This window comes from Homalodisca vitripennis, chromosome 3 (assembly GCF_021130785.1).
Source record: "Homalodisca vitripennis isolate AUS2020 chromosome 3, UT_GWSS_2.1, whole genome shotgun sequence".
NCBI classification, from domain to species: Eukaryota; Metazoa; Arthropoda; class Insecta; order Hemiptera; family Cicadellidae; genus Homalodisca; species Homalodisca vitripennis.
Genome location: NC_060209.1, coordinates 38,740,050 through 38,765,918, shown reverse-complemented (window position 1 = coordinate 38,765,918; position 25,869 = coordinate 38,740,050). Strand labels below are relative to the sequence as shown.

Below are 25,869 nucleotides of genomic sequence, written 5' to 3'. Positions count from 1 at the left end.
AATGTTTGGAGTATTGTTCACTACCACGTGTTTTAACCGGGATTGAAACTAAGCGCATTACCTCAGTTGCGCGCCGTTGCCCTTTTGACGCTATTTTGAACCAAACGATTTTTTGCCCAACCGGTTGTGCGCGGGTGGTTGCCTAAGAGGAAAGAGGAAGGTTTCGGGCCCACTGGAGGCGCGCGCTCTTCCAAATCAGGTCCTCAATTCTCTCCTTCCTGTGTGCCTGCAACCAGAAACAGCAGGAAGACATAAAACGTGCAAATAAGAATTATAATTTTGTGTCGCATTTATTTGGAAGCCCTTACTTGAAATTTTACGAAGTTACGTTTACTTAAATAGCCGCCAAAGGTAGTTCACAAATCTATGTTAGTATGAGGTGATATAAATATTCATTTATAGCGTAGGCTTAGAAGGTATCATCGTTACGCAATAGAAACGCAAGTTATACGTTCTGCTGAATGGGGTGGAAACCAAAATACTGTACGAGGGGCTCCAAGTATTTCTCAAAATGAGTAGACCTGATTCTGATTAAATTAAATATGATAACGTAATATGAAACCTGCACAATAACCAAAAGGATGATGGTTAACATTTATAGTACATATGATATAGTAATTTAATTATGTATTTTCTTATTTTTTTCAAACACACGTTTACCTTCACAGAGTACACTCTAGTGTCCACAGGACCCCACATATATCTGTGTTTCATATTTCTCAGTTTGAGTTTGTAGCGGGAATATTGTGTATTGTTATTTGGCATCACTAGGCTTTAAGCCCCACCACTGGCCACCTTAGTTGCCAGCTGCCATCTGAGTAATAACAACTTTATTTGTCTTGGGGTCCAGTGGGACCCTTGTGTGCAGTTTAAGATTGTGTTTTTCCTCATTGCCTATATGTGATTATATTGGTTTTAATTTCATTTTTGTGGTTATTTTTGAAATAATTTGCATCATTTTCTTTATTGGCCAAAGGCAATTTTTAATCAATAACCAGTAAAAAATATACACAATATTATACCAGTGTTTTTTAGTTGTATAGCCTATATTGTGATGGTCAAATTTGCCTATGTTTGCGATTTTGTGTAAGAAAGATCACAATTGCGTTGGAATAAATACATTCGTACGCTGTTTCTTCATATAATTAAGTGTTAGATACTGTACAGTTTTGCACCTAAAACTTTAAAAAAAACCTTAAACATGGCTATTTTCCAAGAATTTACATAGTTTCGTCAGAAATTCAGCGTTTTGTGAGAAAAAAAAATAACTGTTATTATTGATTTTAACCAATATAAATTACGTCTCGTACACTCTAATAGTCTAAGGAAACGAACACAACTTTTATAAAAGCAATTTATATATATAAATATTTTTAAGCGTGTTTTTAAAAACGGTGTCCAGTAGACTCCTGTGTGCCTGTTGAAGAACAAAATATGTGTGCATTTGAAGGTTAAGTTCAGAAATGTGGTAAATTCAGAAGGGGTGAAAATCTCGCAAGTTCCAAGACTCTGAGCATAACATGCTACGTTTCTGTACATTGTTCTCAACAGACCTCACGGTCCTCGCATTTCAGTTTATTCTCCACAGTAGCAATTATAATTGATACAATTGCATCCTGTGTTTGTAGACCAGTTAGCCGGCGCCACGGTGCAGCACGGGCAGTGCCAGTCTCCCTTTGTATAAATGGAATTATTATCGAGGTGAAACGCCGAGTTATTAGAGTGGAAACCTCAATAACTCGCAATTGGCGATCGTTGCAGATAAACCGATTCTGTTTGGTAAATTACACGGCGAAGTAGTCTAATCAGTGAACCTTGGGGATGAAATCAGGCCACGTCTAAATAATTTTGCCGGCCGGGTCTTAGAAAACGTATTTCGATTATTTTTTTCAAACGAAATTTGCTCAGCCGACTATTCAAGTACGTAAATTATAATTCAATTGCTTATGATCAGTGGTTTTTGTAATTGACAGACATCAGACAACGCATTATACAGATACCAACTGTAACATACATATGTCGTTTAGAATGGTCTTAAGCTTTAAAATTTTAAATCACCGCTCAAAAATAAATCTAATTTGACTTTTCTTTTTGGTGACATTTGTAGGGAGATGCATTTCAAATTCAATTCATTAATTACGGTGATAAAATACCAAATATGCTAGTGTATTTGTGTTGAGATAAAAATATTTGTATTATATTCCAGTGATGTGTCATTCTCAGTAAATTGGATGGACCGTTGATAAACATATACTGAGCCAAAAGTCATGCAACATAATTGGGAGTATTTCCTCAGTAACAAACTTTAGAGGTCGTTTCTGAGGAAATATTCTAGTGTTGCCGCACACTGTTGGCCCAATATACATAATATATGTGTTAATCAAACTAAAAGCAAAAACGTTTTTGGAAGTATCTGTTGAAAATTAAAGCTTTTTTAGAATATTCTTGATCAGGCTTGGACAAACAATACTCTATTGCTTGTCCTGATGGACTCTCCTAAAGATTCTTATTATTAAATACTTGGTTCTTTTTTTCAACAACCCTTAGTTATTTTGGTAATCCTCGATATCTTTGAATTCACTTTCGTCTCGCTGCTTCAGTCCGTTAAAATATCGAGAAAAATACGGAACACGAGTATGTGGTGGAACTACTGAGCAAAATACGGAACACGAGTATGTGGTAGAACTACTGAGAGAAATACGGAACACGAGTATGTGGTGGTAGAACTACTGAGAAAAATACAGAACACGAGTATGTGGTAGAACTACTGAGAAAAATACAGAACACGAGTGTGTGATAGAACTACTGAGAAAAATACGGAACCCGAGTGTGTGATGGAACTACTGAGAAAAATACGGAACCCGAGTATGTGATGGAACTACTGAGAAAAATACGGAACACGAGTATGTGATGGAACTACTGAGCAAAATACGGAACACGAGTATGTGGTAGAACTACTGAGAGAAATACGGAACACGAGTATGTGGTAGAACTACTGAGAAAAATACAGAACACGAGTATGTGGTAGAACTACTGAGAGAAATACGGAACACGAGTATGTGATGGAACTACTGAGCAAAAATACGGAACACGAGTATGTGGTAGAACTACTGAGAGAAATACGGAACACGAGTATGTGGTAGAACTACTGAGAAAAAATACAGAACACGAGTGTGTGGTGGAACTACTGAGAAAAATACGGAACACGAGTATGTGGTAGAACTACTGAGAAAAATACAGAACACGAGTATGTGGTAGAACTACTGAGAAAAATACAGAACACGAGTGTGTGGTGGAACTACTGAGAAAAATACTGAACACGAGTATGTGGTGGAACTACTGAGCAAAATACGGAACACGAGTATGTGGTGGAACTACTGAGAAAAATACGGAACACGAGTATGTGATGGAACTACTGAGAAAAATACGGAACACGAGTATGTGGTGGAACTACTGAGAAAAATACGGAACACGAGTATGTGGTGGAACTACTGAGAAAAATACGGAACACGAGTATGTGGTGGAACTACTGAGAAAAATACGGAACACGAGTATGTGATGGAACTACTGAGAAAAATACGGAACACGAGTATGTGGTGGAACTACTGAGAAAAATACGGAACACGAGTATGTGATGGAACTACTGAGAAAAATACAGAACACGAGTATGTGATAAAACTACTGAGAGTATAGCAGGTGCCTGACTCCGGATACGCGCTGAGAAGACTCAAGGCAACAGTGCGGCCCGGCGCTCCTTTCTCCCAGAGGCAGATCCCCAACGCAACGTGACGTGACGTGATTATGCAAGATGTGAAATATCGATACTTTATTAGCATCAGCGTGGTTCACACGGTTGGGCAAGTCTTTGTCGTTAAATGCCACGTAACCCAGGTCGGAGCCGCGGTCTCAGGCCGGCAGGCCGCAGCACGCGCTGTTCTGCTGTCGCGGTCGCTGAAGGTCGCCGGTGTGGAAACTGATAGAGAGGTACGATGTGGTCGTGGGGAAGAACCACGCGAGTCCGATACTGAGAGGATGGATTTCAGACTGCAGAGCAGTTTTGAAGTAAAAAAAAAAAAAAAAAAAAAAAAACAGATGATGCAGTATTATATATCGATACTTAGACGTATTCTGGCCCCTTGTGATACAACAAAACATAAAACTGCATTTAATTTAACTATGGTATGAAGGGTTGATTCAATTGAATTTTGAGATCACCTTCCTCTTATTGTAGCTTAGGGATCGTGTCTCTCACATTGTAGTGAACTCAATTGTATACCTGAAGAGACAATGAGACTATCACTTCACCTATTTATAGGTGTCTATGATGTCGAAACTATGTAAATGTTTCATTTTGAGCTTCTTCGTCGTCGACTTTCTTTGGATCTCTTCAGACGAACATGACTCCAAATTCCAGGATTCAAGTCTGAGACAGAGTCAGATACCAGACGCTGCATTAAGAGGAAGGTGAACTGGAGCAAAACTAAAATTTGAACTGCATTTAAGGTGTAATTGCTTCTAAGATACGTGTTATAAGAGTCGATTATTCTGTTCATATTCACTTTCAGAAGTGAAATTGAAATTTTTTACAAGAAGATGAACATTTTTTATTATGTCGCACACAAATCAAAGAAATAAATAAACAGCATAAGCGAGCGGCAAGTGAACTCGGAGCACTTCGCCAATAAGGAGTGGGGGAGGAAATGTATGAATCAGTCATGCATACTACTGGTTGTCCAGCCTCACCACTTCAGTAATTTAACTACTGCAAATTATTACATTGTACTAATATTACGTACACTTCAACAACGTTTAGTTCATTTCAAAAGTAGTCTAATAGTAACTTTTGTCACATTTTGAATATTTTATAAAAAAAATTACAGTAACATAATAATATTGTAGTGTGTAGTTTGGTGTATTTCTAATATTTTTTGTGCTTCGTCAAAATTAGTCAAATATATACATCTCTTTGTTTTCATGAACTACCAATATAATGTAAAGTAAAAAATATTAGTAAAGTTATATTCACCTTCGACTGGTTTGGTATGGTACCGGTATTAATTTGAATAATTTATTACTACTATAGTTATCTAAATTAGCATTTACAGATTTTAATGTAGCATCTAATTGAAAAATGTAACTAAGAAAATAATTCACTGCAGAAGGCTTAGTGGGGTAGTTTGATAACAATTAGTAGACATACAATACTGGTTGGTCGTACCGCGGTTCGTTTCCGGGTGATTAACGCAGTCCACATCCCCCACCTCATTTGTAATGAAAAAGTACACCGTGTATAACAAAGTAGAGATAAAGAATACAATTTTTCATTCGTCTTTTCCAACGACTTTCTCGCTGAAAAAATCTTCTGATCAAATAATAGAAAATTTCTCACAGAAGGAATTTTTATGTGGTTTAGTCAAGAAAAGTGTTGTTAGTAATTTTTACAATTTATTTTAGTAAAAATGATTACGAAATTTTAGAATTTTATTACAACTGTAAGTTTACGGTGGTGAAGCACGAGGAGTTCAAATTCAGCAACAGTTTTGGTCACTGGTTCAATGGTTTTACCAATGAGTGTGCGTGGTTAAGCTTGAACTTGTATAATGAGAGTGCTCAGTCTATTCCTTTCTGTGATGCTGCATCATATCTTCAAATTGTGAGCAATTACTAAATTAAGTTGGTAATTAAAAAACTGAACATTTTTATTTCTTTACCACTTTTCTATACTATAATCCAGTCTGTACCTTGGTATTACTTGCTGAAACAAAGTAAACCAGGTGCATTTCATAATAATCAGTACCATAAATCTTCTACTGCATCGTCTCTCCCTCTTATTCTGTTTGGTTCTCCCTCGCACAGGCCAGTGGCCCATGAGGACGGCCATAAAAAAGCTTAAAAGAGGGTCGGCCTCTCCTGTAAAAAATAGGGAGGGAGTGTACAAGGGTTTAAAATGGGATCGGGCTCTCCGGTAAAAAAGGGAGGAGGGAGGGAGTGTTTCTGTGTTTTGCAAGTTTTTACGGAAAAACGCTTTCTCAAATTCAATAAGTGACAGAAGATGTTTTTTTTTATTTGTTTATGAGAGTAAAATCTTTAACATAAGTTTTTAAAATATTCAAAAATAAAGTTATAGCGTTTTTAATGGAACACATTATTGTTTAGAAAATTAGGTTTAATTTATTTTTATTTGTGTTAATGGCAGTTATTTTACAAAACCATGCTACAAATAATAAAAATCGACTAACTGAACAAAATGAAACAAATTCATCCCTCTATCACTTTTAGAACTTTAAAAATACATGTTTCCGCATATAAAACGTAAACACTTCGGGAAAAAACGAGAAACCAAACCAATTGCACATTATTAGTTTGTGGAGATATATTTACTCTGTCCAGGATTATTTAAGTAACACTTTTACTGTTTTTCTTTCTTATTCACCAGAGTATCATAATAAATAAAGTGAAAATACTCCTTATTTTGTGATTCTACAGTTAAATCCCCTATTAAGGTTGCCTATGAGTTTTAAAACGATTGTTACATTTGCTAAAACACACGAGTTTTTGCCATGAACCGCCTCCTTAAAACAATATATTATTATAATTAATACGGCTCTAAATGTAATGGCGAAGCATGTATTGTTGAATCAGTTCTTCGCGCTACTGCGGAGGTGAATGTGGCAAAACATATAACTGTGCGAGCGAACATAGCTCGTCGCTAGAGGCAGGGAGGGAGACGAGAGTTTCATCTCTATTATTCAAACAAGTATTTTTCGGCCCATTGTCTGTTGTTATGAATATTCTCTTTCAGAATGAAAAGAACCCTAACACCTTGTTTGCTACGGTACAACCTCTTCGTGAACAGTTGTAAGAAACATGCACATGCGTACTCGTTATCGAGGGACAACGACTTAGCTGTAAGGTTTGGTTAAGACAGAGAGTAAAGCACGGCGCTCATCGCGACCGGCCCAGCACAGTCCGGACCGGCCTTTTATATATTGTCAAAATGCATGCTATTAAATGGATACCCGCCCACTGCGACCAGCCCGGCCCGGACAGACTCAGCTAACGTGGCACGGCATAGTCACCTCAAGAGCCGGCCGAGGCCAGATAGGCTGTATATATAGCGTTATATATATATATATATATATATATATATATATATATATGCTTAGATTATTAACTCAAAAATCAACTAAATAAAACACGTAAAAAGTATGTAGTCTTATCTCGTACTTTTTAGGAAGGATCCTGCATGGTCAGGTTGCAGTTTGCTCTGTACCGCGAACTTACGAAATCAAGCCGTTATCTCGCAGTCAACTGTCACAGTTCGAAATAAATACAACTGTATTAATCAATTTACTTTTTCCATTAAATGTGCTACATTTCGTGGTAGTATTGTGCCATGCAAGGTAAATGCTGTTTTATTGTAGACTCTTCTACTTATATTGATAACAGTGTTTTGTTTGACATTGTGTTTGATGTAATGTACGCACATCTTGTGGCAATATACTAATACATATTATTGATGTAGTACGAGACAAGTATTATTGAACAAGTACAGTACGTAACGGCGTCGGCAGGCCTGGTCGTTTCGTTTTATTTATTAATAACGAAATAGATGCCAATTAAAATTGTAATTCTCGTATAATCCCAAAAAAAGTAATCTTCTATACTCATGAGGAGTTTAAAAAAATATATATCAGGTCTGAAGCAGTAAACAATCGTTCATTTGCTACAACCCAGGCTTACAACGATGTCTCATACTATAGTAAATAAAATAATACTACAAAAGGTTTGAATGTTGAGTTTAGCTCCAGTTCACCTTTCTTTTTATTGCCGCGTCTGGTATGTGACGCTGTCTCAGACTTGACTCCTGGAATCTGGGAGTCATGTTTCTCTGAAGAGATCAAAGAAAGTCGGCGACGAAGAAGCTCAAAACGAACCTTTACATCGTTGCGACGTATGAAACACCTGAACAGGTGAAGTGGCAGTCTCATTGTCTCGTCAGGTGCACAATTGAGTACACTACGATGTTCTGACACGATCTCTAAGCACGGTGGAGTAACCGAGTTTTCTACACATAACGTAGCTATGGTAGGGAGGGTTAATTAAATTTGAATGTTGAGTTAGCATTTTCATTGTCTCGTCAGTTCTCAACAATAAAAAGGAAGGTGAACTGGAGCTACTCAACAACTTAACATCCAAATTGAATTAACTTCCTACCATAGCTCTTGTGTAGAAAACTAAACTACAAAAAGAACTTAATCGAGGAATAATAGGATGGAATGCCCAATACTTGGATTACGGGGTTTTCTCGATTTATTTAAGTAATGATCGTTTATATTCTTTCGTTAGTGAATAGTTGTTTTTCTTTTCGAGCAACGTAAACACAAACAAGAAAATATGTATATTCGCTAGCAAATGAAGGATGGGGTGCATACCAAACTGACCAGTGTTGTGCTCCTCTACATGTAAAAGAAGTGGACGGACTGGTGACCCTAAACAGCGTTTGAAGCTCTGGTAGTCATTTCATTCTACGTACAGCTGCCCCAGAGAACAAAAGTCGTCGTGATGATCTATCTCTATGTTAGTTTGTGATAAGAAGAATATATTGCTGGTCTTGCACTGTTGGTACAGAGTAAACCTTTATGGCTGATGATCTGGATACTTGGCCACCTTCTCAAGAAGATAACACAGACACTCAGACCTTTATGACTGATGATCTGGATACTTGGCCACCTTCTCAAGAAGATAACACAGACACTCAGACCTTTATGACTGATGATCTGGATACTTGGCCACCTTCTCAAGAAGATAACACAGACACTCAGACCTTTATGACTGATGATCTGGATACTTGGCCACCTTCTCAAGAAGATAACACAGACACTCAGACCTTTATGACTGATGATCTGGATACTTGGCCACTTTCTCAAGAAGATAACACAGACACTCAGACCTTTATGACTGATGATCTGGATACTTGGCCACCTTCTCAAGAAGATAACACAGACACTCAGACCTTTATGACTGATGATCTGGATACTTGGCCACCTTCTCAAGAAGATAACACAGACACTCAGACCTTTATGACTGATGATCTGGATACTTGGACACCTTCTCAAGAAGACAACACACGACACTCAGAACTTTATGACTAATGATATGGATACTTGGCCACCTTCTCAAGAAGACAACACAGACACTCAGACCATCGCCTCTTCCACTGACCATATCGAGCTAATGGTGTCCATCATGTGGAACAACAGCTTCCGTGCCACAGTCCAACTATCATGGACATCCATTGTTTCGCATATTGCATCATAGCGTGTGTTGGGTTGCAACAGTAAACCACGTGAGAACGGCATCTCCGACACATCGTAAATTACTTTTGCTACTGGATATGCACACACGCCCTTCCTCTTGACGTTTATGTTCTGGTTGAAATACAGTTGTGTTCCAGTGTGATCTAACTAGACACAATCCAATCCCAGGATTCAGAGGGAAGCTAGGTCTTTTCTTTTAGTTGGTGCAGCGACTTTTAGTATCTCAGAGTGTGTTTAACTCAATTGAACTGTGCAGTAAACTTTGTCGTAGACAGTTTATAAATATGTATTCCCCACGAATAGGGATACACACTACTCAAAAAATTCTGTTCTCAGCTATTTCGGAGAGTCTTTGGAGCCAAACTTTGAGGCTTGCTTAACCGGATCGCACATAGCGATGTCAATATTTCTAGCATTTGTTATACTAACGCAAAATTTGATCAATATATAATTTATAAATTAGTGTCTCCGTTAAGTTACATTACTTTTGAAGGAAGTAAACAAATATCCGAAGAATGAAACACTTTCCAATGAAGAATATGGCGAGAGTGTTCAGTCATAGAGCTAAAACTACCGACCTCCTTAGTTTATCCACCGAACAAGAGACAATCACAGCACTTAGTTGGATTGGAAGTAAGCTTCTAAACTGATGCTCTGCGGTCCATGATTGTAAAAATGAAGGTACGTGCCTAAGTTTTTACTAGTGAGGCTGGTGACACGCATCTACAGATAGAAGTCAATCCACGCTAGCACTCTTGCCTACCGATCCTTGACCTTGTAATGCATTAGTTTTTCTAACTGAACTCATTCTAGTAATGATGCTTCCACACATACTGTACATTCGTACAGCGTACTGCTAAGGTCGTAAATATCCCATTTCCTACATATCAGCATGCGATATGAAGACGTTGAAGTACGTGTTAAGATATAAATTGTATCTAGGAACTAATCACCGATGATTAATCCAGCTATGTAAAGTAAAAGATTTCAGGTGCAAAGTACGCCCGTCCAAGTTTCTTTTACCGTGGTGAACATCATCGGAGACGGATCGCATTCTACATTGTAAATTGATATCAGAATGATCGCAGTCGACATTGTAAATAGATATCGGAAGGATCGCAGTCTACATTGTAAATAGATATCGGACGGATCGCAGTCGACATTGTAAATAGATATCGGACGGATCGCAGTCGACATTGTAAATAGATATCGGAAGGATCGCAGTCTACATTGTAAATAGATATCGGACGGATCGCAGTCGACATTTTAAATAGATATCGGACGGATCGCAGTCGACATTGTAAATAGATATCGGACGGATCGCAGTCGACATTGTAAATAGATATCGGACGGATCGCAGTCGACATTTTAAATAGATATCGGACGGATCGCAGTCGACATTGTAAATAGATATCGGACGGATCGCAGTCGACATTGTAAATAGATATCGGAAGGATCGCAGTCTACATTGTAAATAGATATCTGACGGATCACAGTCGACATTGTAAATAGATATCGGACGGATTGCAGTCGACATTGTAAATAGATATCGGACGGATCGCAGTCGACATTGTAAATAGATATCGGACGGATCGCAGTCGACATTTTAAATAGATATCGGACGGATCGCAGTCGACATTGTAAATAAATATCGGAAGGATCGCAGTCTACATTGTAAATAGATATCTGACGGATCGCAGTCGACATTGTAAATAGATATCTGACGGATCGCAGTCGACATTGTAAATAGATATCTGACGGATCGCAGTCGACATTGTAAATAGATATCGGACGGATCGCAGTCGACATTGTAAATAGATATCGGACGGATCGCAGTCGACATTGTAAATAGGTATCGGACGGATCGCAGTCGACATTGTAAATAGATATCGGGCGGATCGCAGTCGACATTGTAAATAGATATCTGACGGATCGCAGTCGACATTGTAAATAGATATCGGACGGGTCGCAGTCGACATTGTAAATAGATATCGTATTAGTGTGCTGCTCATAGGTGTTGTGTAATATATTAGCGCGACTTGTGTTGTGCACAAACACCGCCATTAGTGCAGACTCGGCAAGTACAGTAGACCAGGTTATCACCGCGCTGATGTAATGTGCTAACTACTCGTACAAGCCTTCACACTCCCCCGCGACCGCGACATTTTTCATCTGAGGCTAACCTCATTTACAGGTCTATGTGCGGACTGCGACTGTAAGAATGCCCTCATCCTCGTATCCCTGTTACGTAAATAAATAAAACTATGTTTCCTCTTTTTTCCCGTTAAACTAGGTTTAACTACTTAATATGTCTGTATCGGCTTTTCACAATGGATATGACTTCCATTTTGGGATATTGATGGTATTAAAATTTATGAAGAATTGAAAAAAAATGGATGAATAATATTTAACTTTAAAGTTAAATTTGCGTAGGATTGTCAAATTACGTGATCTGTGCAATCTTTATATTTTATAAAAGTTGGAAGTTCATTTAATAAGACTGGAAGATTGGAACCAATATTTTTACTGTGAGAATTGCACATATTTAACACGGATTGTGTGTGTGTGTGTGTTTTTTTTTTCTAAAAAACTGACACTTTGTAGTTTTGATCGTCTCTTACGTAGAGAGGATATTACAAGATGATAATACTCGTAGTACACAGATTTTATCAGCCCTCAGTAATAACGAAGAGGTTTCGGATAATTTGTACATACGCTAATTATGGAACTGGCCATTCATTACACAGACAGAACACAAATTATTTTACAACACATTTGTTTAAAAATGTTGTAATTTTTATGTGAAGAATTTTTGAATTTCATTGACATTGTTCAATGACATTCTTTGCATGAATGCCACACTATATTGAGGATTAATATTTTGATTCGGATGCTAAGATTGAGAAATATCCGGGTTATTACTGAAGTAATACTTGGTAATTATGCGTTTGCGTAATCGAAATAATGATCGATATTCATGAAACCACTCTTGATCAAGTTGAACAGGTTTACATTGAGGTTTGCCTTCAGTTCTGTGAATGTGGCATTATATTGTCCTGTTTTTGAGAAAAAAATTAGTAAGAAAACGGACTAAACCGTTAATTCGCTTTAGCCTTGAGCGAGAATTTCAGTGCATGCAAGGTCAAAATAAGAGCAAGGGCCTAGGAAAAGTAACATTCTTTTGTCTATTGTATTTAGTAGCATTGCTTTAAAACACAACGTAATACTAAACTGCTTCCCTCTTTCGTATTGTGATAAATATTCAACGTGTTTCTAGTTTATGTACTAGCAAACAATTCTCAGTTAGCGATGATTGATAAATATTGGTAAAGCCATCAATTGTTCAATATTGCTGAACTCCAACGATAGCAAAATTACCTTGTTTTCGCCCATAAAATATTGTTCCCTCTTTCAAACAGTAATGTTATTGTTGCTTATCTTAATTAAAGATTTATTGAAAATCCTTTGTTTTATAAAGACCTAATCCTCAAGTTATTTGTGTCTTTTCTCGTAATCTGAGTTGCTTCTTCGAAGAACAATAATGGCATTCCGTTGCGCCAGTTGGAATATAAAGCACCAAATATTGATAAAGCAATAAATTGTTCAATTTCGGTGAGCTCCAGCGATAGCAAAATTAACCTTGTTCTTTCTTTCCATAAAATATAGTTCCCTCTTTGGAACAGTAATGTTATTGTATTTGTATCTCAATCAAAGACATATTGTTTAAAATATTGTTAATAAAATCCTTTGTTTTTATAAAGCCCTTTTATCTTCCTAGTTATTTGTATCTTTTCTCGCAATCTGTGTTATTCCATCAAAGAACAATAATGGCATTCCGTAGCACACAGTGGGAAAGTAAAGCCCCAAATATTGGTAAAGCAATCAATTGTTCAACATTGGTGAACTCCAGCGGTAGCAAAATTAACCTTGTTGTTTGTTACCTCCCACAAAATATAGTCCTCTCTTTGAGACAGCAATACTATTGTCTTTTATCAATTAAAGACTTATCGCAAAAAGTCCTTTGTTTTTGTAAAGACCTAATCCTCAAGCTATTTGTGTCTTTTCTCGTAATCTGCATTGTTTCTTGGAAGAACAATGATGGCATTCCGTAACACAAGAAGCGATCAGACAGCTGGAATGACGCGACAAGTCGGAATGATAATGTTTATCATCGCAGCTAGGAGTGGTGACTGGGGGGTGGGGAGGGATGTATTAATATGCTGTGAGCCAAGTGTGCGCAATGAGTCATGAAACATGTGTGCAGTGCGGTGCGGTGATAGCGTCATACTGTGTAGCACCGTGTACGCGCCGTGTACGTGTCGACATGCCTCTCACGTCACGCACGTATTCGGCCTAACCCAGCCTTGATGTCTATATGACAGAGGATCCTGTTAGTTCTGAGCTAACGTGACCACGACAGGTAATTTACCGGCAGCGTGTTGTTGCCAGTCCCATGCGCCGGACGGCGGCGTGAAAATCGCAATGTGCTCGCTGTGTGCTCATGCTATGAAAACACTCCATCAATGTACTGTACAATACTCGCAATTTTGTGTAAGGTGACGCTACACTTATCTTTCTGAAACACGCCTTCGTCATACATGCAATATAGACCGGTTAGCTCATCACGGTCGATTTAATTATTCTCAAGATCGACATTATCTTGTTAGGGTTAATTGTAAGACAGGGCCTTATGACCCTAAATTCGCTCTTTTGTACATTATGTATACCTATGATACAAATAAAGTCATTTGATTGATTGATTGTCTGTCAAATTTTAAAAGTCGATAAACTCCCATTGCTTGTGAATCTGATAACTGTGTGTGCTGTGTTTCTTACCAGATTGTTTTGTTACGTGATTCGTTGAAGGTTCTTTACACCTGGATATGAATGAATTAGTTTTATATAAATTCTAGTTAACCAAGATTTGTAAGCGTTGTTCTGTTTTACTTCTAACAATAACGTTCATCGTCGATGTATTATTGCCATTTTTATGTTCAATAGAATCAAATATAGCACTTAAAAATTTTACACTCCACCAAAACAACTGTGTTACTAAAGAATTCTAATGATACCCAAGTCAAAATCGTACATTCAACGCTCAACATGAGTCAGTTTGCACACTTGTTCGACTAGAACCACAATGTCAGTAACGGTTCCCGACCTTGATCTCCAGTGAGAGGTGATCACATCGAGGTGAAGCTGAAGCCTGTAACCGATATACGATGTAGATGCGGTATATGATAGGTGTGTCACCTTGACCGCAGCACAGTCACCACTGGCAGGTCAAGGTCATCATGTCCTATGGGTGCAGTTCTTTTCGTAGCATATATTTATACTGTTTTTAATTTCAACTTTCATTATGTATTAGAATTGTCAATATTGATCGATATGCTTCTTTTCAAAAGTGATCTTTCAAAAAAGATTCTACACTGAATTTCTGTAAATTGTAAGGCCTTTATTGATCGGATTCATAAAAATACAGTATAGTATTTCATAATAATTAGGAATATGAAAACACTGCGAGGTTAATGTTGGACAATATAATATGGTTTAATGTAAAAATCATAGGTTTAATTATAGTTAATATTAATTTCAGTTCGGTTCCTTGATTAAGGGTTAAACCCTGAGCCCTCTCATAATTGAAAATGCACTTTAGACAAGCAATTAAAAACTGTTTTAATCTGCGTTTGGAGACTCAAAATGTGTACATTACTCTTTTGTGTGTATAATGCATGAGATTAACGCAGTGATGCTCATATTGTTATAATCCTAACTATATAACTAACCTGTATTATATGATACTTAGTCATGATGTATGGAATTAACCAAATTCCTGATTGATTATTGTAGTAATCTTTGAACATCATAATAGTTAGAAGTATCATCAATAAATTGATAAGTTCATTCATTGGAAGTGTCAGGTTTTATTAATTTTATTGGCCGAGTATTGGTAAATACAATTAATTAATTAATTGACTAAATTACTGCCGGTCTGCACAATATCTAAAAATCTTGTTACCACTCAGTAAGCTACAGAATTCTTCTAATGTTTGTCTTTCCTCCGCACAATATCTCAGAAATGAAATGGATACTTAAGATTGAGATTGATTTTTGTGCATATCCGTCCATGAAATTTAGTTGAGCGTTAGCAAAGCTATTTAGTCAGGGGAATATTTCGAGAATTGTTTGCATTATATTGATCTGGAATTGTGTATAAAAATGTTCTTCTACTTAGGCAAAATTGAGTTCAATGATAGTGCACATCCATGTATGGGATTTGGGATTAGTGACATCTACTCAGGGGAATATCTCAGTATCTAATTGAGTTATAGCCTTGAAATTTGTATTGCTTAATTTCTACACAGGCATAATTGAGTTCAATAATGGTGTGGCTGATCATTAACGAAGCTTATTCGATTCAATATCTCGAGATTTAATTGAATTATAGGTTTAAAATTTCCATTTAACCTTCTTTTCTAAAAAGGCAAGATCGAGTTTGATGACGGTGCATGTCCTTTCATGAGATGTGGCTGAATTATCAAAGTCCTTCACGGAGGCGAATATATTCAGAAAGTATTATGCTATGGGCTTGAAGTTTGTGTGAAACATAATTTCTACATAGGCAACAACAATGTTCCTTCAAAACAAGTCCCACATTTGGCAAGAATGCCATCAAGGATACACTACACCCATTGCCTTCTATCGTGGGAGTAATCCTCCTGATGTAAAGACAGTAACTTTCAATAATTTTGGTAGTAGTAATATCAAGGCAGCTTTTCGGACTTTAGGATTAATTTCGGACCAGGATATCATTGAGCTGATGCCAACAGTCTTGAAACATAGCAAACCCTGTCACACTATACATGGTCTGGTGTACTCCAGCATTGTTATTTAATAAACAAGTGTTGAACCAAATGTTATCCAGGTTTTTTTTCAAATTAAAAACTGCATGTAAGAAGCAGTTATTCTAAATTTATAATATAAAGTATTGATAGTTTAATAAGTCATTGTTACCGATCTCACAAATTGAAGAGATTCAGACTGAAATTATAAAAACTCCATTTCCTATTGATACTGTGCTTTAATTATCAACTAAGTGGAATCATTTTTCTGTGTATCTCATTAAATAATAAGTTTTTTTGTTACAGTTCAGTCTACGAGAGCTGGATTTGTCGCTGTTGTCTCAACTGTGGTCACTCAACGAGTCCATACAAGAGTTCCGTCAGATGCAGGAAGCATTCTCACCACCCTCCCCCTCATCTGATGTAGAGGACGACATCATATACTCCAACTTGAGTGCACTGCCTGAGCACCAGGCTTACCCATTGTCCAGCAGTTCTTCACGCTCCAGTACTATGGACCTTGGAGACGTCTGACATTACTGTGCGTTGTGATATTGTGATTGTGGTACTGTGTAAATATACAAGGGATATATTTTTTTTATCGATAAATGTGGATCGTGTGTGGTGTATATAGTGTGATTATACTGTACTATTGAAGTAATATCTTGGCTACAAAAATGGCTACGGATGAAAAACTGTTCTTCCAAAAAACTGTGCACCACCTGGCAAGGTCTTTGGCTGCCGTTAAAGACTCTACTTGGGATAGTATAAACACTCTATTTTCTCTATGTCCCCAAGAGAATGCCCAAGGTGTGTTTAGACTTGATCAAAGATCCCTAGATGCAACAATAGCTTTAGGGATCTATTTCCTACAGTCGGATCTGCAACACTTTGACAAGATTCTGCCCTATTTGATTCGCTTATTAAAAGGTTTACCTAAGGCTGTCTGGTCAGATGATGTTCAGCTTAGCCCCACTGATCGAATTCCTGTTGCAGAAAAGTTTAGTTTTTGTTTGAACACTTTGCTCTCTGACGTGGCTGTGAAAAAAGAAGCCAACAGGGAAGAAATTATTAGCATTCAAGTTGGTTTTCTGGGAGATCTCACTAACATAATTCGAAGCATTTATAAGGAGGAAGAAAAGAATCGTAATAGGAATAAACTCACTCTGTGCAAAATCACTGTACCAATTTTAATTGGACTTGCTCGTTCCATGGGAAGGTTCGCTACAAGTGGTCCTCCTCTTCTGTGTCGATTGTTTCCTAAACCTGAAAGACCAAAATTAGTCACACCTGCCCCAACAAATGATTCCCAAGTAGCTAAAAAGAAAAGTTTCTCTAATTTCAGATCAATAATTCCAAGGTCACTTTCTGGTAATTTGAATTTGACAACTCTAGATATCTTAACATTAAGTTGCTTAGATCCTACTGCTGACATGAGTACATTGGGGCGGAATGAACAGAGGTTGCAATTGGTGAGCTACGACCCAACAATTCACTTCTTTTGTAAGTACGGATCTAGTTTTAATCAGTTTCCACACATGCGGATATGTGATCCATTTGAAAGGCGAGCCAATAACTTAAAGTTTGTCATTGCTCATTTAAAAAGTGTTTTATATTGTGCAAAAAAGCTCTTAACCTCAGACATGCTTGAATATCTGGATTCACAAGCTGCTGATATACATGAATCAGGCCAATTTAGAATCTTTCCTTACAGAAGTTTTAGTGAAACTTTGAATTTGGTCATGGTCACTCTTTTACGAGAATTGCTCCAATATCAGTTTGATCTACCATCACCATTCACTAAAGATGTTCAAGAGTTTGTGAAGGGCCTTTTCCTGTCTGGACAGACTGAATTACAACCTAGACATCACTATGCAAGCGAACGTGAAGATAAAGAAATGAATTTTACAACAGTGAATAAGTTCAAGGTCAACGTAATGGCTAATTCTGCCTGTGTTGATCTGTTAGTTTGGTCTATTGGAGATGAAGGAGGAGCTGATAGTTTATGTGGAAGATTGGCAGAAAAGATTAACTCCAGCCATAACTTGAAGCTTGTTCTTGCACACATGCCCCTGTTGATGGTTTGTCTTGAAGGGCTGGGAAAATTAGCAGAAAAATTCCCAACAATCGCAAACACATCTATTCATTGCCTCAGAGATTTTCTGGTCACGCCATCACCAATTCTTGCCAAGTTGTATCGTCTGCATTCAGACAAAGCTAATGTAAATGATATTTCTGTGGTAATGCAAGGGAATGAACTAAAAGCTGTCCAAGAAAGACCGATCCAGTCTCAAACACCCTTTGAGAAACTTAGAGATGCAGCAATAGAAAATCTTTGTATAGCTCTTAGAGCCTCATACAGTGTTGACGCATACTGTATTCCAGCACTTGTGGCATCACTTTCAAACAGGCTTTTCACTGCTGAAAAATCAGATGAATCATCACTCATACCCATGAATACAATTGTAATGCTTGGACATATTGCTATTTCACTTAAAGATACACCGAAGACAACTGATACGATTTTACAGTTCTTTCAACAGCGGTTTTGCAGAGTTCCCTCAGCTGTTGATGTTCTCATTGTTGATCAACTTGGATGTATGATAATATCCAAGTGCGAAACCAATGTGTATGAGGAAATAATGAGAATGTTTGTAACAATAACAGTAGAAGCAAGCAATGCTGCGTACAGCAATGATAGAACTAATCAATACCGCCATGTCTCTGCCGCTGTTATTAATGCACTGGCAAATATTGCTGCAAACCTGCAGGGTGAAACTGAAATGAACGAACTATTAGTTCGCCTGCTTGAATTATTTGTTCAACTCGGATTAGAAGGAAAGAGAGCATCTGAAAAAGCACCAGCTTCAAACAAGGCTTCAAGCAGTGCAGGAAACTTAGGTATGTTGATACCAGTTATTGCAGTATTAGTGCGACGTTTACCGATGATTCGTCAGCCTAAGCCAAGGCTTCATAAACTGTTTAAAGATTTTTGGCTGTATTGTGTCGTGATGGGGTTCATAACAGATTCAGGTTTGTGGCCGGCCGAATGGTATGAAGGAGTAAAGCAGATTGCAGTCAAGTCACCATACCTCGTATCTCAAACATCATCAAGATCAGAAATGAGGGAACTGCAGTATACATCGGCTGTGAGAAATGATAGTGTTTCCATTAATCAGTTGCAAGAATTCAAAGCTCAAATTTTGGTATTGTTAGAAAACCCTGCAGAAATTTCAGCATTGGTGAACAAACTCAACTTTGCCCAATGTACTTATTTGCTCTCAGTGTACTGGCTTGAAACTCTACGTGTAGAAAATTCAACAGTACCAAGCATACATCCAATACTGGAGTATCTCAATGATGCAACAATACAGAAAGATAAATCTGGTATGTGGCAGTGTGTTGCTTGTGTGGGGGACAAAGTATTCAATAAATTCTTAAATGTTATGTCATGTAAACCAAAAGATGAAAGCAGAGAAAAAGAACTGGAATCACATGCTCAATTCATGTTAATAAATTTCAACCATATTCATAAACAAATAAGACGGGTTGCTGACAAGTATTTGTCAAGTCTTGTTGATAGATTCCCTCATTTGTTGTGGAATTGCAGAGTATTGTGGAGTATGTTGGATATTCTACAGGTACTGTCATATTCATTGGAATTAGATCCTAATGAGGAAACACCAATGCTTAGAGTTCCCAGTACTCCGTACAGCATTCCCTTGATGGATACTCTAGAAGCACGTGAGAGTATTGTTAATGACTTTGCTGCTCGCTGTTTAGGGATTGTTCAAGAAGCAATGAAATGGGCTCCTCAAGCAACAAGGTCACATTTGCAGGAATACTTAAACCAAATCCCTCACTCTGGCCAGTGGCATCATTCAGGGCTAGCTCTAGCAACAGAAAGTATTCTTATGTCCAAAGGTTTGAATCTCCAATCAGCTCCTCTCTCCACAAGCACCCTTGAAAAAAGACCTCGGTGTGTAAAAAGTGACTCTTCCAGATTTGTCTCCTCTCTCAGTCTCCGAAGCAGGTTTTCTGGTCAAGTTGCTGGCATGCTACAAACTGGTGTACCAAGAGATAAGATCATAGAGAAGATTATCAAAGATGTTTGGGATGCATGTCATGAAGAATCAAATGCTCAGCATCACAGTGCTCTTTGGCGTGCTACTGCCCTGCTAATATCGTCAGAAGATGCACCTCGAAATCTATTAAATGTTGTTGCTTGTTCTCAGCTAGAATTGTTTACAGAAAGAGCAATGATAACGGCAACGGAATGTTGGCAGTGGCTCATCACTGCAAGACCAGACCTGGAGTTACAATTTCTTCAAGAAATGTTTTCAGCATGGCAGTGTTCAGTGGATAAACAGTTGGGTTTGTTCTCAAAAGAAGAAGAAGAAGTGAGCCCTCTCGCTGCTTATGAAGGATGTGTTCTTGAACCTCTTCCTCCATTTGTCAAGCCTCATGATATTTGGATTCAATTCATTGTTGAGCTTGTTGAGACTGCAAAATACAACAACCAAGATAAAGTTGACATGTTGGCTAATCTATTGCAATATTCATTGTTCATGATAGTTGGAGGTACTGAACAACCAAGACAAAATAGACATATTGCAGCTGTGGGAGCAAGATTTAGATTATTGTTATGTGGTCTGTCATTACTGCAAGGAGACGTCCTCTCAAGATCTCTGGCTAAAAATGTTTTGCGTGAACGCATCTACTGCACATGCCTAGACTATTTTTGTGGTCCTAAACTCTGTCCTTCTCAAAGAGGAACAGATTTACGAGATGACATCCATGTTCTTCTAAAGTTCTGGCAGACAATGCATTCAGACAAAAAGTACTTGATGGCAAGTGTAATAGGAGATTTTGATGTATCAGGATCAGTTGCTGACCAAAATCTCACAGGAGGTGATGCAAAATCTCAAAGTGGAATTGTATCCTCTAATGACTTTCCTCGTCCTCAAACAGCCACAGGGTGGATTAACACAGTTCCCCTCTCATCTTCTACAAATACCTTGACAAAGAGGTCTAATCGGTCCAAACGGCAAGTGAATAGTGGCGATTTATTTGTGAAGGACTATATCAAAAAAAGAAACCTTATTTTAGATCTCCTTGCCGTGGAAATTGAGTTCTTACTAATATGGCATAACCCTACATCAAGACCTGATCTAAACTTTCCTGGAGAAGATACTATTGCTGCCTGGAAATCCAAAACTGTATCTGAACGCACTCTCAGGGACACAGCTCGGTTAGCATGGGACATAAGCCCAGTGTTAGCAGTATTCTTACCTGATAGATTGAAAAATGCAGATAGTATAGTGAAAGAAGTTTCCAGGCTAGTTCGTTTACACCCAACATCAGTTTGTCACATCCCTCAAGCTCTAAAGTTTCTTGTTACAACAGACACATTATTAAATGATGCACAAGAACTTGTTCACATGTTGTCTTGGGCTAGAGTCACACCCATTCAAGCCCTTGCTTACTTTTCCAGACAATACCCACCACATCCCATCTCAGCTCAGTACGCCATCCGAGTATTGATGAGTTATCCTGCCGATGCAGTTCTATTCTACATTCCACAATTAGTTCAGTCTCTTCGTCATGATACAATGGGGTATGTAACTGAATTCATCAAGTACATTTCCAAGAAATCACAAGTTGTCTGTCACCAGCTGATTTGGAACATGAAAACAAACATGTATATTGATGAAGAGATGCATCAAAAAGATGCCACATTGTTTGATACATTGGAAGCTTTGACGAAAACAATTATAGGGTCCTTATCAGGACCTGCAAAACAGTTTTATGAGAGGGAGTTTGAGTTTTTCAGTCAGATTACAAACATATCCGGAGAAATTCGTCCTTTTCCTAAAGGGCCTGAAAGGAAAAGAGCTTGCTTAGAAGCGTTGAGTAAAATTGAAGTTCAACCAGGATGTTATTTGCCCTCAAATCCAGAAGCAATGGTGATAGATATCGACTACAAAAGTGGGACACCTATGCAGAGTGCAGCAAAGGCCCCTTATTTGGCTAGGTTCAGAGTTCGCCACTGTGGCATCAATGAGCTGGAAACTATTGCACTGTCAATTTCAGAAGGAACATTAAAACTGGATGACAATTTGAACTCTGGTATGGGTCCAGAAATGTGGCAAGCTGCCATATTTAAGGTCGGTGATGATGTTAGGCAGGATATGTTGGCTTTACAAGTTATCGGAATATTCAAAAATGTATTCCAACAAGTTGGATTGGAACTGTACTTGTTTCCGTACAGAGTAGTTGCAACTGCTCCGGGGTGTGGTGTTATAGAGTGTGTTCCAGATGCGAAATCAAGAGATCAGCTTGGAAGGCAAACGGATATAGGCATGTATGAATATTTCATTAAAACGTACGGAGATGAAACCACTAAGGAATTTCAAAATGCACGTCGTAACTTTGTGAGGTCAATGGCTGCTTATAGTGTTATCGGTTTCCTCTTGCAAATCAAAGACAGGCACAATGGAAATATAATGCTAGACATAAATGGACATATTATCCATATAGATTTTGGGTTTATGTTTGAGAGCTCTCCAGGAGGTAATCTAGGATTTGAACCTGACATCAAGCTGACAGATGAGATGGTGATGGTGATGGGTGGGAAGACGGAAGCTGCTCCATTCCGGTGGTTCACTGAACTATGTGTCCAAGCGTACTTAGCCGTCAGACCTTACCAGGAAGCCATCATTTCCCTAGTGTCTCTTATGCTTGATACAGGCCTTCCATGCTTTCGAGGACAGACCATCAAACTCCTTAGAGCACGATTTGCTCCTCAAGCCAGTGAAAAAGAAGCTGCTGCTTACATGATATCAGTAATTCGTAACTCTTTCTTAAATTTCAGAACACGTACTTACGATATGATCCAGTATTATCAAAATCAAATACCATACTAATTACATGTAGCTTATGAGTGCTTTAATCAGAAAGAAGTAAATATTTTTTATTTAGATCTCTTTGATAATCAACTTGTATTAACAGAATGTGTATCCTCAGTAATTTGTCCTCATATAGACCTTAGTTTCGTGTGATTTGTATATGTTTACTCTTTAAAATATATAATCTGTTTAAGTTCACAAAATATGTTAACAGTGATAAATATAAATAATATTGCAAAATTATTTATCTTTAATCTTGAATGTTATTACACACCAAGTAAAAAGATTGTTATTATACCTAATAATACTTTTTGCAATCACGTACATAGTGGAAACATGTGGCTGCAACGTAATTGTTTTAAAATTTTTATTCATATATAATTTAACATTGTTTGCTTTTTAAATAGGAATAGTTGTGCTTCATGATAGTCTAGAAAACAATATTGTCAATATTCATAATACTGTATATCAAAGCATTCACATAACTTCAGCATTCTCAATCAAAGTGTAATATTCTGAATGAGTGATCCAACTTACTGTTAATAATATATTGTAGAAAAAAGCTAACTAATATAAATTAGCTTATCATTCTATATTTTGTTGTATTGTAATATACTAAGAGTCTTTTCCATACTTAGCAATGTAATGTTTATCAGTAAATGAATTTTAAATTCATGACCAGTTCTTCCAACCCTTAAAAATGTGCAGATCATATTATAAAAAAATACTCTCCTATTAATAGTTTTCATTTTTAATAAATTCATGGCTTGATATAATGTTATTGAATGTATTTTAATTAAAAATTATGTGAAATCAATACTAAAATATTTTCTGTGGTAAAATAAAGAATGTGTTGCAAGTATTTTTTCCTTGTTTGATTGTTAGCATGATTTCATTTACTTACAGTTTTGTATGTGGTCAATTATTTCAAAACTTCATTTTAAGTGACACAATCTGAATGTATGACTATTCCTTGTCACCTTATATTAATTACTTTTAATTTTTTATATTGTATATTATGTTACTCATACCATGTTTTTTTTTTATTTCAGTACTATACAATTAAAAAAATTATTTTATAAAAATGGGTTAGTTAATAATTACAAATATGTTTGGTTTTGTTATTACTAGTTGATAAACTAAATTATCTTAATGCTTCTTGCCATTATTAATTAATTTTATCATAATTAAGTATGTATTACAATGATTGTATATTGAGTTTGAGTTCATTATTAAGGTATTATTTGTTCATATCAGTTATATGTAAAAATGTGGGTCTATTCCATCTGTATTTTTATGTACAATAATTAAATAATTATATTGATTGATGTTAAATTAGTGTTTCAGATGTTACTGATTTCCTGTTATGGCTAAAACATCCTTTCAGACAAAATCAAATGTTCCTCTGTTCTCAATGGTTTTTATCTTGAAATTTCAGATTATGAAAATTGATTAACCTTAGAAGTGGCGGTGAGAATTTCTATGTATGGCTGGCCGATTTTTGTCTTTATGCTGAAGTTCACTAAATTGTTTATATATTGCACATAATATGCTAAAATGCTAGATTGTTATATTTTTTAATCTGTATATTCCATAAATTTTGAATCTGGGACAAACAATTATTTTAGAATAAATTTATTTCAATAGTCACTGTTTAAACCGAAGAAAAAATCCTGGTTTTCAAATGTCACAATCAGATGGCCACAAATAAAATAATATTCATTGGTTTACTGACTGCTGAATTTTTTTTGTAATTTTTCATATAGACATAATTTCAAAAATCGATTGCGTGGAAACTATAACTCCTACATAAAATACACAAATGACCAAATGCTCCAGAAATGAAATTTTTTATTGATGCAACGCTATAGTTTCTACAAAAAATAATGTATATCAAATTTTTAAAAGTTACAGAATTTTGTCGGTGCAACTGATCAATTGCCAAAAGTCAATAATTACTTATTTAAAATTATTCTACTTTTTCTTTTACTATTATTAGGCAAAGAGAGGAGAGTTATGTTTTATATATGAAAATTATAATTCAGAACATCATCTTTCCGTTGATATAATATGCTGTGTTTGGATTAAATGTTGTCATAAACATTAAATCTTGAGTTACAGGAAAATAGTACTCGACCGTTGGAAGTAGTTGACTTCCACCTCATAAACAACAACAAAAATAGTCGGAAATCCAATTAATGCTACTTCTAGGATTAATAATAAAATTTATTTTGAGTATATTGACTATAATTAAATTCTCAATAATAGTAAGTCCATCTGTTGACTCTCCTAACTCAATAAAAAACTGTTCTAAACTTGCATCTAACCCCAGCTGTTCTAAACAATTCTATTGTTATCCAAACTTGTACAATTTTTAAATCTGGCAAAATGTAATGTAACAAAAAATTAATTATAGAATGTTATTGTTTGAATTAAATTAGAATTATTAATTGATTTTCAGATCTTATTTCAACGTTTAATAAAAATTCTTTCTCAGTTACCCCAAGCAGGGTAAACAAACAGCCTTGTGTTTCTGTTCTGTTAGTCAGAAGTCAAAGTGCCGATTTACATTTTTCAAAGACTCAGTGGACATGGTTAGAAACTATGTCGCCTTACTAGAACACATTTTTTTTGTTTTTGAGAATTGGCCATAAGTAATCTGTAAAAGGTGCAGTTATTACATACTTAAAGGCTTGATTTTTATTCTGCTCTTAGCAGAAAAGCCTGTGATTTCTGTTCATATGGTCTAAAGTCAAGTGCTAATTTACAGTTTTCTAAGACACAACCTAGCTTTTCATT

General features: G+C 36.7%; 2 protein-coding genes across 5 annotated transcripts in view; both read left to right on the top strand.

The window, feature by feature from the left end:
• LOC124356815 (anaphase-promoting complex subunit 11-like) overlaps window positions 1–16,702 on the top strand; it is a 61,727-nt gene extending 45,025 nt beyond the window's left edge. For 2 of the 4 annotated variants that reach the window (XM_046808036.1, XM_046808035.1), the window contains one exon: window positions 16,469–16,702. In XM_046808036.1, the coding sequence (XP_046663992.1) occupies window positions 16,469–16,696 (228 nt within the window). In that variant the 3' untranslated portion in view covers window positions 16,697–16,702. Of the gene's footprint in view, window positions 1–13,766; window positions 13,872–16,468 lie in introns of those variants that run through there. The other 2 variants (XM_046808037.1, XM_046808039.1) reach the window with 2 other exon arrangements.
• A 127-nt stretch (window positions 16,703–16,829) lies between these two features.
• On the top strand, window positions 16,830–24,405 carry LOC124356814 (phosphatidylinositol 4-kinase alpha). Its single transcript, XM_046808034.1, has one exon. The coding sequence runs from the start codon at window positions 16,840–16,842 to the stop codon at window positions 23,086–23,088; it is 6,249 nt and encodes a 2,082-aa protein (XP_046663990.1). The 5' UTR covers window positions 16,830–16,839; the 3' UTR covers window positions 23,089–24,405.
• The last annotated feature ends 1,464 nt before the right edge of the window (window positions 24,406–25,869 follow it).

Bases quoted from the DNA above. Each gene is read 5' to 3' on its own strand.
- LOC124356814 (XM_046808034.1), top strand. From the start codon at position 16,840: ATGGCTACGGATGAAAAACTGTTCTTCCAAAAAACTGTGCACCACCTG.